The 18842-nt window shown below is 42.7% G+C and overlaps 3 protein-coding genes across 6 annotated transcripts; 2 read left to right on the top strand and 1 right to left on the bottom strand.

The window, feature by feature from the left end:
- Positions 1–6: 6 nt before the first annotated feature.
- Positions 7–7295, bottom strand: LOC311358114 (transcription factor Dp-1-like). Of its 2 annotated transcripts, none has more exons than XM_084478114.1 (12): positions 7197–7295; positions 5035–5119; positions 4793–4859; positions 4506–4624; positions 3955–4076; positions 3436–3601; positions 2813–2959; positions 2647–2715; positions 2340–2491; positions 1342–1508; positions 1089–1167; positions 7–323 (listed from the first exon to the last, which is right to left on the bottom strand). In XM_084478114.1, the coding sequence occupies exons 2-12, from the start codon at positions 5044–5046 to the stop codon at positions 185–187; spliced, it is 1239 nt and encodes a 412-aa protein (XP_084334240.1). In that variant the 5' UTR covers positions 5047–5119; positions 7197–7295; the 3' UTR covers positions 7–184. The 2 variants fall into 2 exon arrangements, with proteins under 2 accessions (XP_084334240.1, XP_084334241.1); XM_084478115.1 differs by lacking the exon at positions 7197–7295 and adding an exon at positions 5958–5991 and having other exon boundaries at positions 50–323.
- A 1286-nt stretch (positions 7296–8581) lies between these two features.
- Positions 8582–12904, top strand: LOC311358107 (DCN1-like protein 1; the record flags this gene model as incomplete). Of its 3 annotated transcripts, none has more annotated exons than XM_084478105.1 (8): positions 8582–8689; positions 9704–9920; positions 10033–10201; positions 10559–10689; positions 10782–10864; positions 10959–11055; positions 11261–11326; positions 11454–12904. In XM_084478105.1, 8 exons carry the CDS (start codon positions 8582–8584, stop codon positions 11516–11518), a joined length of 936 nt encoding a protein of 311 aa, XP_084334231.1. In that variant the 3' UTR covers positions 11519–12904. The 3 variants fall into 3 exon arrangements, with proteins under 3 accessions (XP_084334231.1, XP_084334233.1, XP_084334232.1); XM_084478107.1 differs by lacking the exon at positions 8582–8689 and adding an exon at positions 8875–8981; XM_084478106.1 differs by lacking the exon at positions 8582–8689 and having other exon boundaries at positions 9590–9920; positions 11261–12903.
- Positions 12905–13368: 464 nt separating this feature from the next.
- On the top strand, positions 13369–16606 carry LOC311358296 (growth hormone-regulated TBC protein 1-A-like; the record flags this gene model as incomplete). The annotated part of the gene is made up of 8 exons (XM_084478288.1): positions 13369–13415; positions 13982–14127; positions 14215–14373; positions 14609–14733; positions 15010–15106; positions 15173–15402; positions 15729–15914; positions 16511–16606. The coding sequence occupies 8 exons, from the start codon at positions 13369–13371 to the stop codon at positions 16604–16606; spliced, it is 1086 nt and encodes a 361-aa protein (XP_084334414.1).
- Positions 16607–18842: the final 2236 nt, after the last annotated feature.

Below are 18842 nucleotides of genomic sequence, written 5' to 3'. Positions count from 1 at the left end.
GATGGGACACACACACACACACACACACACACACACACACACACACACACACACACACACACACACACACACACACACACACACACACACACACACACACGACGACTAGTGGGCTCGAATCCCATGGTGATGTGGTTTGAAAGACTGTGCTTGTTGGAGATGCGAGGACAAGGAGAGAGTCAGGCTAGTCTTCATCGTCGTTCTCATCGTAGTCATCCTCCTCGTCATCATCGCCCATGTAAGACACTGGAGTTTCCACACGAGAGCCGCTGTAGTGCGAGTCGTTGGAGCTGGAGGCCATGGTGCCGTCGGCGCCTCCGTCACTGTCCACAAACAAGGTCAAGGGTTGGTCAATAAAGGGGGACCCTGATAGCCTGGAAATCCAGACCCACGTCTACAAAGCTGTAGGGTCCGGCAACGAGTAATGAAAGTGTCCCAAGTCGAGGGGCGGCACCAAGCATTCATTTGAAAATATCACTGCACGCAATTGGATAACACCACGACCAATCAGAGGAATACAAGTGGTGACGTATCCAGACCAGCGGAGCTAACCAATAGATAAGACTCTTGCCGTGTCCGGACGGTAAAACAGCCAACGCTTTTGGCCCGCCTATATCAGATACACCGATGAGATTGGTTAATGTTCGGATCCAGGGGAATCGGGGAGTGAGTATATTGCTCGTTCCCAGAGTGACTCGCTGAGCAAATTCAAATTGTGCTCTCGCGAGAACTCTGGGTTTCCAGGGTAGGACCCTGATGGCCGCGGCCCAGAATTAAACCCTCTTTGTTTGTCATTTGGCGAGAGCACGGGCCAACGATGACTCAGGGCCGTGATGGGCATTTGTATTCCTAAATAAATGATTAAGCATGTTGAGCAACAAAGGCCTTTGGTTTTATGTTCCCACCCTGATTGTTACAACTTCAGATGAGGGCCATTAAAATTGTCTTGGGGCCAGTATGCTTCAGAAGAAAGACATTTACGGTTACACCCTGAAGAGCGTTGGTGAAGCTACAATGTAAACATCTAATGTAAATTATCTGCAGCCTCACGTTACTATACGTGTTGTTGATGGTAGTCTGCGTCTCACCTGCCCGCAGGATACCGCGCTCCGTTTGAGGAAGACCCCCCGGTAATGTAGACATTACTGATTGGACCCTTCGCCATCTCTGAAAAGAAAACATAGTAACAATGTAATCTTGATTCAGCCCAAATAAAATGATATAGAAGAGATGCAATCATGTTAACAAACTCCATTTAGACCAGACGGTAGGGAAAACACAACGCAGCTACTCAGTGCCATCGGGAGGGGTTACTTTTCAACATGCTTCTCTTGCTCTGACCTGTGACATAAGGCTCCAGGGCCTTTGGCACCAGACTGCGGGCAATCTTCAGGTCTTCTGGAGAGCACTTGCCCACCTCCAAACCACAGGCCATGCCCATACGTTTCAGCACCTCAATGTCGTCATGGATCTCAAACATGCTGTCAAAGTTGAACAAGTACTCAAACCTGAATCGGACGAAAAAGAATCACACATTAGACATTGCACACAAAATACATTGACTTAATGTCTAAATGAACAAATCAAGTCTAATTTTAAGGTCAAATATAATCAACTTTAATTTTCTCTTTGGACAGAGCAATGGACTTTATACCCCCCATATACATAAAGTGACATTGGGCATACATATTCTCCTCAACATCACACTGACCTGCAAGTTTCGACCAGTGCCCACACTGCCAATGCAAGTCAACACCATCACCACCAATGTCAAGTACATGACAATATATTGCCTCAACAATCAGTGATGTAACCAGCATTGACCTCCAACCAGGCCAAGTTAATGAAGACCATTCCCATCCTTTTTTTATCATTGATTGTATAAGCTAACCTCCGCGCCCTGCTGTACAGAATATACACCAAGAATGACCTAACCCAGTTAAATGTCAAGGAGAAGAGATTGCTAAACCACCTCAAAATGGTTAATGGTTTTCAGACCTTTTATGCCCTTAAAATAACTCATTCTGGTGACAGAAGGGGTAAGGCTGGGCGGATGACATGTTTCTCTGATTCCACAGGCTAAAGGCCTGTGGCCAGGCTAAAGGCTAAATCATGTTATGTTTTGAAGAAAGTTCTTTAAACACAACTCTTGAAATCAGATTTTCCAGACTAGTACCCAATTCCTCGTTATGCTGTGCACAAGTAGCCGCCCACAATTATGGACGAACAATGTTTGTACAGATGCCAATCAGACAACAGGTAGTCAGTTTTCAGGGGAATTCAATGAAGCCTGGGTGACGAAACAATGGAGGCATCTGGGGAAAAAAAAGGAGACATACTTGTCATTGGAGATGCTACAGTCGATGACTGTCTTCTTGCTGGTGTTGACGATAATGAAGGGGAGGTGGATGACAGAGTTGGGAGGAGGGGGTCTGTTCGTCTGCTGCTCTGACTGCCTGTTCCGCTGAACCAGGTTTTTGAAGGCGATTTGCTGCAGGGAGTAAAATAATTTGTTATCCAATATCCCGTCCACTTTGGGTTAATCAAATTTTTTTTTAATTTTAAAGAAAATCCACATTTCACAGCAGGTCCCACAAGATAAACAAAAAGGTATTCTGACTTGAGGGGACATAGTTTTGGGCATACCTGCAATATGAGTTCTTGTAGCTGTGACTGTTTCTGCTTGATTCTCTCCAACCGCCTTTGTCTCTCCACCTATGGTTAACACAAGAATCAATTGTTATGAGAAAATCCAACATGGTAATGGCAGATTATACTTTAGATTACTAGTCTATGTCTTCTCTGGGTGCACCTCTAGGTTTTGGCACTCCTGGGCAGAGTTGGTAGGCAGGCCGATCCATTTGATCTCCTTCTTCTCCTTGGAGATGATGTTCATGGCCATGAGCACATTAAGAGCGTCGTATACGCGACGCCTAATGTTCTTCTGGTCATACACATGCTGAATGGGAAAATAATGAACAAGACTCATTGTAGAAGTCTGCAATGGGAACCACACCCATGATGCAATCCTGCACTTATTATTAAAGTATCCACCCTATTCCGTGACCGTTCTATTTCCCATGATTCATAGTGGTCCGCCGGTTTTCCATTTCCGGTCGAGGGCTGTTTACATTGAGGCTAGTATATTTGCACCGCTTGCGCATATCTTGAAGGCTATGGAAATCGTTTTAAAAGTTATACATTAGGTCAAAATGGCAATTGGAGGCCGAACTCATCCTCTCACTAAAGTACTACCAGTTACGTATTCTCGCCTCTAACCGGAAATCGGACTGGATGTCATGGCGGCACGCATTGTTTAGCCTGGAATAAGGTGGATAAGCAAATGTCTGAAGAAAAAAACTGAACAGAACAAAAATTATTCTGTCAATGGGAAACAATCTGGAGTGCCGTTTACCGTGCGGCAACAGATCTTACCGAGTCATTAGGAGACATGTGGTTGTCTGCGGAGCTGAACTCTGCCACCAGCTCATCGGCCACCTCATTGTAGGTGGTGACACCCTTCTTCTGTACCTTCTCACACACCTTCATGGAGAAATGCCTCAACCCCTTCCCGTTTTTCTCACCTTTCTTTCCACGTTTTCTAAGGAAAATAAAAAAATATATATTAAAAAAAAAGGATCAAACCTGTGCCTCTGTATTAAACCATTTCCAGTTAGGTTAACAACTCAATATGAAGTCTATCTCTAGTTACTTTCTGACATGGTTCAGCCACATCACAATGAAAATTGATGGTTTCAATATGGTCAGGTGCACTTTGAAAGATTTTTTTTTTTACGTTTTAAGTTTTGTGCTCCAAACGTTGATGGGGCCATTTCAACAGTTATTGGTGCCACAGTGAAGTTTATCAAGAGGGAAAATCAATTAAACATACTCTCTAAAGGATGGCTGAACATGTCAAGGCATTTGACGTTTGGAAGGATGTTGGCAGCTTACCCTGAGGACCATGGTGAGGCATCTGGTTGTTGGCTCTGTGTGAGAAACTGGGAGCTGGGCGTGTGTGGACTGTTAACCAGTATGGTATTGGAAACGGTAGGTCTTTGGGGTGTTCCAATCACCTGTGAACAAAGAGGGACAGGGAGCAAAGATACAAATCAACATTTCAGCCTAAACAAGCAACATCCTATGTAGCTCACTTTGAGAGATGCTATACATGATTTATTCCTTTACACAGATTATGATTAAGAAGGTTACTGGTATGTGTAAAGATTCTATGTTTATAATGGGATGATGGGAGTAATCCTGCTGACTATAGAGTTTGACCAGCTTAGACTCAGCCCCTTCCCCCCACCCTACACACCCGGTCATTACACAATGATAAAGGGAGAGCCTTACACATCCACAACATACCTGGAGGAGAAGCTCATCTAGCTCATATGCAAATGTATTGTGACAAATGAAGTGGGGGTGGCATAATTTCAGGAGGTGTTTTCCTTACAGCACTAGACAAGATGGACAGGTGTAAACAGTAAAACCACATCACTCACCATGTGGGGCATGTGTTGCATGTGTGGAGCGATATTCACGTTGGAGGGCCCTAGGGTTTTGGGCAATAGCTGTTTGGCCACAGGAAGAGCCGTGGGCTGAACAGTAACCAAAGATAGGACTAGTGGCGAGGGCAGAAGAGAACACACCAATTAGACTGGAAATTTAAACCATGACACTAGGCTGCCACCCTTTGTCAGTTTATAGCTATATAATGTCACAACTGATGGCTAGAGCAGACACACATCACCTTTAAAATAATCCAAACGTATATTTAAGCACTATTTACCTTTACTTGGGCTCAGATTCTGATCGATGAAAACCTTCAACTCTCCGTTTGTTTCAATCAGACCAGCCTGCGGAGAACCGGGTCACAGGGGTTCAATAAAGTCGGGCTCAAAGAGGTTACATTTAAATGATCATCATAAAATGTACTACTATAATAAAAATTAAAATTGCAGTCCAACAAGTTTGTAACCCATTACATTTAACTGAAAACGCAGACATCCTGTAATCACTATAGATACTTACATCTTTAGCCATGATCCAAAAGGACCGGGGAAGTAAAGCTTCAGTCTAAAAGGAAAATATCCCTCTGTCTTTTCCGATAAAACCCCTGAAACAGAAACACAACAACTATTTTATTTGGGTCAATATAATCTGGAACTGCTCACAGGCTCTAAGCATTTTACATAAAACAATAGTTACTTGTTTTATGCAACAAAAAAAACTGCATTAAGTAAATTAAGGCAATATGATCAAAAGTTGGGGTCATTTACATTAAAGATTAAAAAAATAACTTTATGTTAAAGAAGCAAGCACATTGTGTGAGGCTACACTACTCTAGTTAGCTTAACTAGCCGGGCATTGTGCCGAGGACAAGACAAGATAAACTGCATGAAACGAAACAAATCGCGATTTCGGTGGTATTAACACGAACGATCGTTTTAACAACCAAATGCACGTCTCGAAACCCGAAAAAGTTGTACTCTCAATTAAAAGAGTTGCAGTAGGACAGATACACAAGCAGGCCTACTTTAGTTATTCACCACGTCCGGGGACGATTATCCACGAACTTCAGCTACAGGTCAACGCACACATGATCACTTTAGCATTTCATGCTGAAAATATCATGGATGGTCTAGACCATAACATAACCTACACATGAAAGCTACTACTGAGAAGTGAACAGCATCAGCACTTCACATCGGTACTGGTGCAGCGAGGCTTTTGTTGAGTTGGAGCTAGCTGCTGCTAACACTTTGGTGGAGGTGGCTGACGTTAGCTAGCGAGTTAGCTGCTGCACGTTTTAAAATGGCTCAGACCCATTATAACGCTGGTTCATTGAACCATTACGGAATCAAGCAAGTGTCTCAAGTCGGTGTTATGTTCAATATATGTGCGTGCATTTTTGAGCAAAAGTAACGTGTAAAAAGCTGTTTCTGTGCACTTACGAGTGCACTCTGGTTTCCTCGACGGCTGTATTTGTTGGCATTAGAGAATGGAGGAAGAGGAGGTCTGAAGCCCTACCGCCAAACAGGAAACTAAACTATGCAATATTCAAGTAGTTTCTCAGTCATTTACTAATTGTGAGTGAATGGCCGAGTGTCCGCAATGTGACAACTTCGATGTGTCTTGGAAGTTACCTTCAAAATGGTTTATTTGGGACTCCACTGACGTTATCGGACCAGCAAGTTTATGTGGCGAGCTTAAGTATAGATCGTCACAATTAAACCTTTAAATACATACATTCTGGTGAAAATGACAGCAAGGATTTACTCGTTGCATTATAAACGCACTGGGCATTTGTGTTCCGATCTGACCAGAACCGAACTGACAAGACACTGGACACTTTGTACCAACAGTCACAGCATAATAACATAAGGCCAAATCAGTGTCGGGACCCCCTCATCTAACCATAAATGAGCTTCATTGTGTGGGTTCAGATGCGGGTTTCTCATGGTCGCTGAATGCAACTAAATGGACGAAATTAAAATATTCACAACCAGGCCTGAAAATAGGTCACGACTGTCTGAACCCAGTTTCTACAAAGCATAATTACAAGCCAAACCAGCTTTATATTGTATTAAGCACTTAACCCCCTCGGACCACCGTCCAGTGTTGTGTTTCTAAGGTTTACAATGACACATGTTAAGTATAAAACAGGTTATGTCGTGGATTTGCCTTGTTGAAGGAGTTCCCGAAGACGCTTGATCATCACTTCGTATTGTACTCATTAGTGTGTGTATAGTAATTAACTACCTGGATGTTCATAGTTCAAATCACCCTGATTTAAAAGCGCCAAAGAGCTGATTTTGACCAGTAGAGCATCCAGCCCCGTCAGATAGTTTACAAACGAAGGGGCACTTTAACATCGGCGTTTAATCAACGAGCTAAAAGGCTAGCGTGGCTAAAACAAACCCCAGCCAGCGAACAAATGAGAAGTTACTCGACAGCGTGTTGTTAGCAAAGTAGCTTTAGCCTCCTAGCTGCTACTAGGGCTAACCCATAGCTGTCACCGACAGCCCGTCGGGATGAACCACAACACCGCTCCAAAACGCGGATACTTTTCACAAAAAAGCGGTCGTAACCGTAGCCCAAAGTACAATTCTATACCTATATGTTATTAAATGAATGTTAATAACTTCCATAATAATTCCGTAACCAGCAACAGTTTGGCGAGAGAGTCTTACCGGTTCGGCTTACAAGTTAGCAATTTGTGCGTTAGCCTTTTTCAATGCGATCTCTCGCTAGCCCCGCTGTAGTGGTGCGTCTCTCGATCTGATCTTGGCGGTGTCGAGCAACGGCGACAGCGGATTGGATGGTGTATTGGTGCGTTCCAGGCAGCCCGTAACCCGTTTTTTTCACAACCTTCTGCCAGGTCGATGTACTCCCAGTTACAGCTCAACTGGGAGTTACGAGCTGTTCATTTACGGGCTAAAAAGTGTCCCTGGAACTCAGAATAAATTCTGCGTTCCAGGGACACGCAGAATAATGTTAATGTTCACTACCAGTTCACGGGTAGTGAGTTGCGGGTTTGACTGCCGTTCCAGGGCACTTTCACGGGTAGAAGGTTGTGAAAAAAACGGGTTACGGGCTTCCTGGAACGCACCATTAGTATGACGATGGTAAACTAGCGCACGATTGTCACACCCATAAGTTTATCTGATTGGCTGGCGCGTTTCAGAGTCTGTGTGGCAATATCTATCATTGGCTAGTGATGTTTTGGACTCTTCCTGGAAAATAATAATAAAATACCTAATAGTAATAATCATATGAAATGTAACATTTAACATCTAATAGGGAGAGAGAGAGAGAGAGAGAGAGAGAGAGAGAGAGAGAGAGAGAGAGAGAGAGAGAGAGAGAGAGAGAGAGAGAGAGAGAGAGAGAGAGAGAGAGAGAGAGACGGTTCCTTTATTTTCTTGATGAATGTGAGTAATACTTTAAGTGGTTCTAGAGCACAATAAATAACTTTTTCAGTGTCATGAATGTGCTGTGTGAAGGAAGTTGGAAAAGGAAGCTGTGACAGAAAGATAATGTGCAAGAAACTGTATGGCACATCCTTCCCACTGTAGGGTGTACACTTTTTTTTTTTTTTTTTTCCAATTTATAGATAACAGATACTATTTTAGAGTGGAGCCACCTATCTGTCTATTTGCTGTCTTCTGAACCCCAGTACCCCAGACCCTTGGTTATATTCTGAGGTCAGCACTTATGTTGTGGTTGGTTCTGTTTGTAAGGTTTCACAAAGGCTCTAATGTTGATGTAGTATTACATCATTACTGAAACAATGAGTGCCTATTCAGTAATGGCAGTGACAGTATATTAAAGATACATATTCTTATTTCTAAATAATAATGATGAAGTGAATACATTCTGACTCAACTTCAATGCTAGGTCTATCCATGGCAGCTTGACTCAATGGCTGTTTTCAAAGATAAAGGCTTATGGGAGGAACAGATACTGTAATCATATTTACGAGACGCACCTTTTTATTTTGTATTTTTTTTCCACCACATGAGTCATTTAAATTCATTTGAGCTTTTCATTGCATTAACTACAAGTGCAGTTTAAAGTTATGCTTGCGAATCCAACATTGCAGCCGCAGCCATCTACCAAATACTTCCGCGCAAGCGCACAAAAAACGTCAGGCTATCAAATTGGTCCAACAGCGGGTGTGAAAATGGTAGGTAACCAAAAGAAACATAAACCATCGGATTGTTATGGTGCTGGTAAGGATCGATCCTCTGATAAAGAAAGTGTTATACAACGTAGAGGTACCGTGGTGTTTAGTTTCAGGCTAAAACACTATTTACCTCAGCATTTCGCCACCAGAAATGGAAGGTCAGTAGCTGATATTTGGAGACCAGTTAGCTAGCTAGGCTCAGCTCTCTGGTAGCTTCGTAACTTCCACTGAGATCATCACGTATGCTGATTGGCGTAAAGCAGGTTGAGACCGTCACAGTAGGAGATGTAAGGTAGGATAGTTTTACGATCGTACGGAATGGTCTTCATTTGGCTGTGTTGTCTGAAGATGAGCATTGCTACAAACACAGTCAACTCGGCTAACAACAGCAGCCACGACACTGCTCCTTTCTAAAGATAATGCCACTAGACTGTATGTCCTGGTATGTATGGATGATGGCAAACACTATGTTGCCCCCCGAGTCATCGATTGAGGATTAGTGTTGTTACAGAATGTAGATTATCCTATTTAGAAAAAGGGCTAAGGAAGCAAGTGTTTGACCCTCACCAAAACTAGGGAGAGTTTGCCTGCTTGCATTATTCTGAATGTCCCTTATTTTTTGAGTAATGGTAGCACTGACACTGTACTGGTTTTAACTTTAAGATCTCCTAGATGGCATACCCCTTCTCAAGTTACCCGGCCTATGACCGTACTTATTTGGGAGTCCAGCACGTGCTATCATAATACTCGGTAGTAAGCCTCAGAATAGCTCAATGTTGGCTATGCCCAGGACATAATGACCACAGATCCTTCCCCCTGCCCTCTTCACTCCCCTCTCGATGTCTGTTTACCGGTGTAACCAACTCACTTTCGACCGCTTACGGCAGTGCAGTTGTCCGAATGCCTGTTGGGGTGTGCGTCTCGCTATTTGTTGTTGTGTCGTGTATGCTCTTGGTCTGCGTATGTCTCTTGCTCCCGACGGTGCCTGACAGTCCGTGTCCTGTACTTGTGCAGCATAAGCTGAAGTCATCGCAGCGGGACAAGGTTCGGCAGTTTATGTCGTTCACGCAGGCGGGGGAGAAGACTGCCGTGTACTGCCTCACTCAGAATGACTGGAAACTAGAGGTTGCTACGGACAACTACTTCCAGAACCCTGATCTCTACTGCAAGGAGTCAATGAAATCCTCTGTGGACAGGAAAAAGTTGGAACACCTCTACAACCGGTACAAAGGCAAGTCACAGGATTTCTAAAGTGTGTGTGTGTGTATGTGTATGTGTGTGTGTGTGTGTGTGTGTGTGTGTGTATAATTGACTACATCTGCCACATGTCTTGTTTGTGATAGATCCCCAGGATGAAAACAAGATTGGGATAGACGGCATTCAGCAGTTTTGCGATGACCTCTCTCTCGACCCCGCCAGCATCACGGTGCTGGTCGTGGCGTGGAAGTTCCGGGCGGCCACCCAGTGCGAGTTTAGCAAGAAGGAGTTCATGGATGGCATGACGGAGCTTGGGTGAGCACCATCGGCAGATTCCTCCCGGTTCTGTCATGTTCTGCAGTTGACCCTTGATTTATTACCAGCTTACCCTGGTGTTTGTTAACTGGTGTTTCTCTGTGGCTCGGTGGGTAAACTGTATATTTATAGATCTACCACTCCACAGCCTAAGGACATTATTTTGTTCATGTCTGACAGCGGAAGTTATGCAGAGCTTTTTTACTGCGTCAGCTTACATGCTTCAGATTGTATTTCAACAACACTTGGACTGGTGGAACAACAACAACTGTGTTTTTAGGGGCCTGTTATTGGGGTGCAATTATACGTACACAATGTATGTTTACAGTGTTTGTGTGTGTGTGTTTTTCTCTCCAGGTGTGACAGCCCAGAGAAGTTGAAGGCCCTTTTGCCAAGACTGGAACAGGAGCTTAAAGACTGTGGAAAGTTCAAAGACTTCTACCAGTTCACTTTTAACTTCGCTAAAAATCCCGGCCAAAAGGGACTAGGTAAACTGGATTAGACGGCTTGGAAGTGGACTGCACTCAACAATGCGTGGGTATTTGCCTTTATTTGACACCTATGTCCTCCTCTGTTTCAGATTTGGAGATGGCTGTGGCTTACTGGAACCTGGTTCTAACGGGGCGTTTTAAGTTCTTGGACCTATGGAATAGATTCCTGTTGGTAAGTTAGTCAAGGGGATTACATTCATATAAACAGTTGTATACATGTATATTACTCAGTTTGTACATGAAAAAACACATTGTTTTTTTTGTAGGAACACCATAAAAGATCAATCCCAAAGGACACGTGGAACTTATTATTGGACTTTGGAAATATGATTTCAGACGACATGTCAAATTATGATGAGGAAGGTAAGTTTGGAAGTTATTGAGGATGTTACGAAAGCAAGCTATGTTATAAGATACTTTAATGTAGAAGAGAAGAAATGCATACTGTTCCTTTGTAAATATAATGTAGTCATTTAGAAGCCTGCAGCCAAAAACCTTGTATTTTCCGTAGGGCAACCCAGAAGTTATGTTTTGCATAAACTTTTCCCATTCAATGTTTGTTTTTCAGGAGCATGGCCGGTACTCATAGACGATTTTGTGGAATTTGCACGACCTATTGTGACGGGATCAAAGCGTAAAACTCTCTAAAACTCTAAAATTCAAACATTGTGGAATACCTGAACTTTTTTCTCTCTCAAGTGACTTCATAGTAGTTTTTTTTTTTTTTTTTTTTACTTGTTTAATAAAAAAAAAAAAGGTAGACTTCAGAGAGAGAGAGAAACAAAAGACAGCCGAAGCACTTGGAACTCTTAAGAACACCGCCTAGCCGGGAGCTGAGCAATAACAACAACAACAACAACAACAACAACAGCAGCAACAGGCTTCATTGCACCTCTGACAACGATCAAGGTGTCAAATTGACAATTGCCATTTTGCCTCTGCCACTCCCATCGGAGCTGCTCTTTCCGGGACACCTCCCCTCCCCTCCACCCCCCCAAATCGCCCTCCAAGAGGAGCGCAGTTCCGTCAAGCACAGCCTCGACCTTAGAGGCAGCGGGGGCTGACGGAGGAGGAAGAGGAGGAGGAGGAGGAGGTGCAGCACTTAAGAGGACTCCACCGGCCACCTCTGTACATAGAACGGACTGGAGAGGAGGAGCATTCGGTGTGTTTTGAGGTCTGGGTTGTGTTTTGTCTGGCTGTACAGTTTTAAGTGCTGTGGATCATGATCCCCGTGTGTTCTAAGCTCACACGTCCCGCGGGGAGAGAGTGCTCGCTACACCAGCACCAACACAACTGATGTGTATATACTGTACCTACGGAGACAGTTTACAAAGAATTATATGAAGAATAATATAAATATGTTACATTTATAAACGCAAAGGAGGGTTGATTTGTGTACAGCGTGTGCTCTCTTGCCGGACGCCTCAGTATCATCTGAATGATATGATGGTATAGCTGTCATCTATGGGTCTTTCAATTTCATGAAAAAGTTGAGCGGATCATCGAAAGCATGAGAAACAACATTATTTTAGTTAAATTCTGTTGGGTTTCAAAAATAAATTTGTAATTTAAGTAAAGCTTGTGCTTCGATTTAAAGAATTTTGTTGTTCACAGGATTTTGAATAATCCCATTTGATTACTTTGCTGTGATCTTGATAATTATCACTGAGTGTATTCTGCTCTTATCCGATTGTATATTTATGTGCGTATATTTCAAATGAAATGATTATTAAAAAAAATGATAAGGTAATATCCATTTCAAAACATGTTCCTCATTTACTATTGAGGTACAACATTTAGGAAGGCAAAGTTTTTAATGTAATGTCTATAGTCGTTCAACTTCAACTTGAATCTGCTCTTATTTACTTTCTCATTTTTGGTTAAGAATGCTGCATTGCTTAGACTCCCGACAAAAACATTAAATAAAAACAACCTGCATTGAGTATCCGTTGTGGATAGGGGATGAAACTACAACTCATAATAGGTATACATTTGTTACGATGCTACCACTATGGAGTTCATAGTGTTGGTATCTTACAGCAGATGATTGAGGTTAGCAACAGAGGGGTGACAAAATATGCCTTTTGAATGGTCTAGTCCGATTATCATTGGACTTTCATGTTCTTAAATTCAATGTTACAACATCGTTCATTATTGTTGGTCATTGAAATGGGTAACGGATTTTGTTTAGAGTATTAAAAAGGGATTAATAAAGCATGACATGTTTTCATTATCAAACATGTATTTACTTTCATTTTTGACAGAAATCCTATTTTATGTTATCACAACCATGCAGTGAAGTTATATGTTTATGGACTTCCTTTATATATATTTAATGTCAAGTTGAAATCCCATCCAATATGTTGAATTTCGTTCAATAGTCTATGCCTTAAATTTGCCCCCAAAAAGGTTTCTGTTTCATCCTAGTAGCCTAAGGCAAAATGATATAAAGAAAATTTGCAACCTTTTTAAATGCACCCAAATGATGGGCTACCTGTGGCTTACCTGGGTATTTAAATTGGGACCGCCCCCTTGTGCTGCAGCAGAGGTGACGTTTGAATTCTAGATCGCTCTCTCCCGTAATCTAATATTTGTCCCTAGCGCGTTGTTTTCTTAAGGCTTAACATTGGCCGACCCTTACTTTAACAACGTACTTTTTGAAAGTAAGCTGCCCTAATGGACATGGAATCAAATGGGAAAGATACGTCTCTTCCCAGAGAGGGGTAAGCGGTGTACAGTTCGGTTGATTGACTTGCCTCATCTTTCCGTGACTTTTATTCGTTGCGAGGGCTCCATGGGTGTTGGTATCTGTTAGGTTTGGGTTGTTATACGTCGAGAGATCTTACAATGACCGTAGGCCATTTACTGCATATTGTTAAACATTTATTTATAGGTCAATACTACCCTACACTGTAGGCATTATGGAGCAATTTAACTTTGAAGACTTTAGAAGCTACTCTAGGTCGATTCAACACATTGACTTGCATCATCCACTATTCTAATATACACGCATTACCATTCTCTTCTTTTAGGACCTTGTATTTTGGTGATTATGCCTTGTGTGGCTAAAGGTAATGTAATGCCGACTGAGCAACTGTCATTCGATATTCTAGAAAGAGTAACCCTACCCGGCGTAGTTCATTGTAGTTGTAGTCACCAGGGAATATAACATAAGGCTATAAAAAAAAAAAAAAAGAGGCCTGTGTTGAACTGTTCTAGCCATGAACATGAGTGCTCAACCGTTTATGTAATAAGTAGGCCTACATTTGTTTTTTTTAAACACCCATAGAGTGGACGCATATGGGTTCTCAATACCTCAGGCCTGGGAATCCTACGAAGAGGCCATGAATGAGTATGGAGTGGTTCTCAACAGAAGATCCATGAAATGGTCCAAACTTCTTCAGGGGAAAGCTCCCATTGAGAAAAATCTGACAGGTATATTTTGGTATCACATTCAGCTTTTCTCACACGTTAATGATACGTGAATATGATGTGATCTGTATTTGTTGTTGTACCTCGAAGTTAAAAGGTATGTGCGTAAAGGCATACCCAATGAGCATCGGGGTACGATCTGGATGCTGTCCAGTGGGGCACAGGAACAGCTTCAGTCCCACCCAGGTTTCTACCACTCTCTGCTGGCCATGGAGCACGACCCCAAGCTGGAAGAGGTCATTCATATAGGTCAGCGGCCCTCGCAATGCAACACTTTTTTCCTTCTTGAGTTCACATTGAGTGGACCTATTGTACAAGGAACTCAGCTATTCCAGATATGTCTGTGTTCTATTGTAAGGCTATCATGAGGTTATCCACTACTGGTTTGAAAGGGTGCTAAACCTTGGATTGGAGTGGAGTTATATGTGTGTGCCACTTGATTCCAACATGGTTATTCACTCGTCTCCTCTGTGCTCCACGGTAGACATGCACAGGACGTTCCCTGACAACGTCCTCTTCCAGAGCACCGCAGAGACCAGCCAGAGGACGGCCCTGTACAATGTGCTGCTGGCCTACGGACACCACAACCAGGCGGTTGGTTACTGTCAGGTAGAACGTACAGACTTACGGGAAATATGTTCCTGTTTGAGTTCCACCACTTCTGTTTGTATTAAGAACAAGGCCAGCCAGTTTTCATTCAGGACTTTCCCTAAGATACATACGTTTAGATATCTGATATCTGATATCTGACTATGTGTATCTTTCATAACATACCACACACACAGAAGTAGCCCAGTGCTTGAACCTCCACTGCAGGCCGTTCATAGCTGATCATGAATGGATCAGATCCTGTCTGATCATCACCCTGGTCTCTCGTCATTTCAGGGCATGAACTTCATCGCGGGTTACCTCCTCATCATCACTAAGGATGAAGAGAAATCATTCTGGCTGATGGACGCATTGATAGGCAGAATACTGCCAGGTATGCCTACAGCAGATCATGTTTTTTGGCATGTACCATTTCTACACCCTCAATGGTTCCCTCTAGCCCTCCTATTCCCATACACACACAGTGGTGAAATAATCTCATTAAGGCGCGTTGTAGACTACTACAGCCAAGCCATGCTGGGGCTGAAGACCGACCAGGAGGTGCTGGGGGATCTGGTGAACGCCAAAGCCCCTGCCGTGGGCCAGCTGATGAGCCAGTTCCCGGGCATATGGACCCTGGTGGTGTCCCGGTGGTTCATCTGCCTCTACATCGACGTGCTTCCTGTAGAGGTAGGAAGCTGGCATGGTTTGGGTGCGGTGTGAGATTGCGTGAGCAGAGCGGCCCTCGTTATGACTGTTTGTTTGTTCGTGGTCACAGACAGGCTGTTGTTTGATTAGAGCGCCTCTGTTGAAATATGTTTTGATGCGTACAATTCTGGGACACAAAGCTGACAGTGTCCGCTCACTTGCATTAAAACAAAAAAAAGCGATGTATTGCAACTTGACACACCAGACATCCAAGTAGAGCAATGTGTTGATGTGGAAAATAACGTTTTGTTTAAAATATTAATAACAATGGGGAATTAAGGAAGTGTGTGTTTCTCTTTAACGCCCAGACCGTTCTGCGGATATGGGACTGTCTCTTCTACGAGGGGTCCAAGGTGCTGTTCCGTGTGGCCCTGACCCTCATCAGACACAACCAGCCGGAGATCCTGAGGGCCCGCTCGCTGATGGACGTGTGCGAGTGTTTCAAAAGCATCACCAAGGGACCGTTCACCCAGGACTGCCACCACTTTATGCAGGTGGGACTTTTTTTTTTATCCACTGCTGTAAACGCATGATGATCGCCAAATTGAAGATTGAAGATTCAAGATTGTTTATCGTCATACGCACACCAATTACGGAAGCAGTCGCTGGCAATGAAATTCTTGTGTCTCAGGCTCCAGTGCAACAAAAAGAAAAGTATAAGAGAAACAAAAATTTTAACTAGTAAGAGCTGAGACCTAATAAACTAAAATAAATAAATAAATAAACTACAGTACTGACATGAATAATAAGAATAAAATAAAAATATAATAAAAATCGAATATATAAATACAGCCACACCAATGTATTCCTAGCAAGTTCAGCGTCCTAGCCCAAACTACCATTGGCGCCACCCTGGTCGTAGCGGGCAGCTCGGAGCCTCAGATGGTCCACCTTGACGCAGCGTACAAAGATCACACAATTCAACTTTGACCCCGTTTAACTCTGACCTCCCTAAGTGTGCCTAATCAGAATATAGCTTTGCTTGATGCTGAAATCCCATGTGGCTATATTCTAAATGCCCAGCTGTTTGCTGACCGCTTCACTGTGTGATACACTCGTGAAATACAACACTCTTCTATGATGGTTTCAGAAAATCTTTGCAGAGCCAGGAAGTCTGTCTATGGCTACCATCACCAAGATGAGGGATTTGCGTCGACAACGCATCATCAGGGAGGAGACCAGATAACCAACAGGGCCTGGATTCCATACCATGGTAGCCCTCTCCAATCACCTATCACATCACATTCACTACGACAAAGGACATACAACTAAGAAACTACATACAACTAAGAAATCAAACTGTTGCACTTTCTAATTGCAATGTTATCCATATTAGAATTTGAATCTGGATTCCTGGTCCTTACATTCAATTTAGGTTCCAACATTGTGGAAACCCTATACCCTTTGGTCTTATTTAAGTAGCATGTATTTAAGACCGGAAAAATGAAGATGTCTCTATGCCTAGTAAAACTAATTTGAATATGGTTGGCGTTTGGCATTAGGTGTAAACACATTAATGGTAGGCATGATGATCAACAGGCCTGTTGGAGCCCCAGCAGGGTCATTCAGTCAATGTCGGAGTACAGACTGTTCTCCCTCAGAGGGATATCTTGAGAGGAACAAATACATGCATGCTTTGAATTGCATCCCTTTATCTCAAACCGTTGTATTTTTGAATGATTTCCGACAATCCTGTTTTGTGTACATTTGACTAGTCCAACTTTACTTCCTTGTTTCTTGTTATTCATGAATGTATTTAGTTACCTTTCGAAATGCTTTGCAACTAGTCTTTTCAAATAGTGAACACTTTTATAAAGTTGACATACACGTAAGTTGGGTCTCAGATATTCATTATCTACACATTCGATGGTGTAGCAGCATGCCACCCTCTATGTAAACTAGTGGCAGGCTGGCATACATAATAATAATAATTGATTGAATTTATATAGCGCTTTTCTAGACACTCAAAGACTCTTTACAGTGAAGGGGGGACCTCACTAACCACCACCAATGTGTAGCACCCACTTGGGTGATGCACGGCAGCCAATCTGCGCCAGAACGCTCACCACACACCAGCTTGAGGTGGAGAGTGAGGGAATTAATGAATGAGCCAATTATACAGCACGAGTAAATCCCACACAGTATATATAGCATCTATGGATACAAAAACACCAGCAAGATGTATAGTATTTATGATTCAAATCACTTCAAAGCTCTACAATTGTGAATGTAATAAATTGTAAATGAGGAAAAAACAGATACGCAATTCCTTGTTTTGTCTCTTTAATTAAGCTCTTCAAAAGAAAAAAAAGAAAAAAAATTCAAACATTCCAAATTTAAAACCATATTAAATCGCTACATGGATACACTTCTAGATGAAGAAATATTACTTTTTGTACTTTCCCCTTTCACGTCAAACAATGCATCTTTGAGGAGAATAATGAAAGTACAGTTTGGCCACTTTATAATTAAGACACAACAAAGAAAATGTCTCAAATGGCAGCGAGCACTGCTTCCAGTCGGGTGAGTACCTTGTGAATTGGCATTAACCATAAGTTCTATATCCTACTCATGTCACGGGTGGGAAGGCACTGATTAAAACTGAAAATTATGTTTTGGCCTTTTTTCTTTTAATAAAGACAAGTTCACTGCCGGCCGTCCTTGGTGCATTTCCCTTTTTCATATGCAACATGGACAAACTAGGTAGGTCTTCCCTGGTACCGAACATCTGTGTTCCAACCGAGAAAAACGTCCTCCTTGTAACACGCCAGAACCTCTTTGTAACAATCACTTCATTACCAAGCAATCCTGAGACTCCATCCAATTCCACCAACAATAAATCGGTTACTTTCCACAACGACAGCACCACCACGTGTACCTCGTTGACGGACGCCACAATGACATCCGATGCAATGTGCATAATTCACCTAATTTCCATTAGACTGTTCAACATGGAAGACTCCGACCGAATCACTAATAATGCAGTTATCGAATCTACACACAGGTGATAATGGGGTTTGGCTGAGGCTCAGGTCAGAGCATGGCACAGCATCAAAAACCCTACTTAAGTCACCTTCATGGTGTTCTTTAAGGGGGGCCTATTTTTCTTCTCCAGCAGCTCCATCAAGGAGTTTCTGCGGGAAAGTCAAAGTTGAACATGCGTACGGGTTGTCCAGAGTAGAACACCTTTCTTTTAAAAAGAGGGTTGAGTTAAGCTGCCAATCCATTATATTCCCTTTACATTGAAACTACAACAGCTCCCAAAGCATTCCCCTCAGAATCCGTTTTTTCCAAGAATCAATAAATACTACACGATTCGAAAACCTAAACGCTGCATTGGAAGGCAAGAGAAGACTGTGGAAGATTTAACGCTTTACATTAAGTGGACCCACCCAACTGTCATATTTGTGACACCCAACTCT

Source organism: Micromesistius poutassou (genome assembly GCF_964030765.1).
Source record: "Micromesistius poutassou genome assembly, chromosome: 14".
Lineage (NCBI taxonomy): Eukaryota > Metazoa > Chordata > Actinopteri > Gadiformes > Gadidae > Micromesistius > Micromesistius poutassou.
This window is presented reverse-complemented; position numbering and strand designations above follow the sequence as displayed.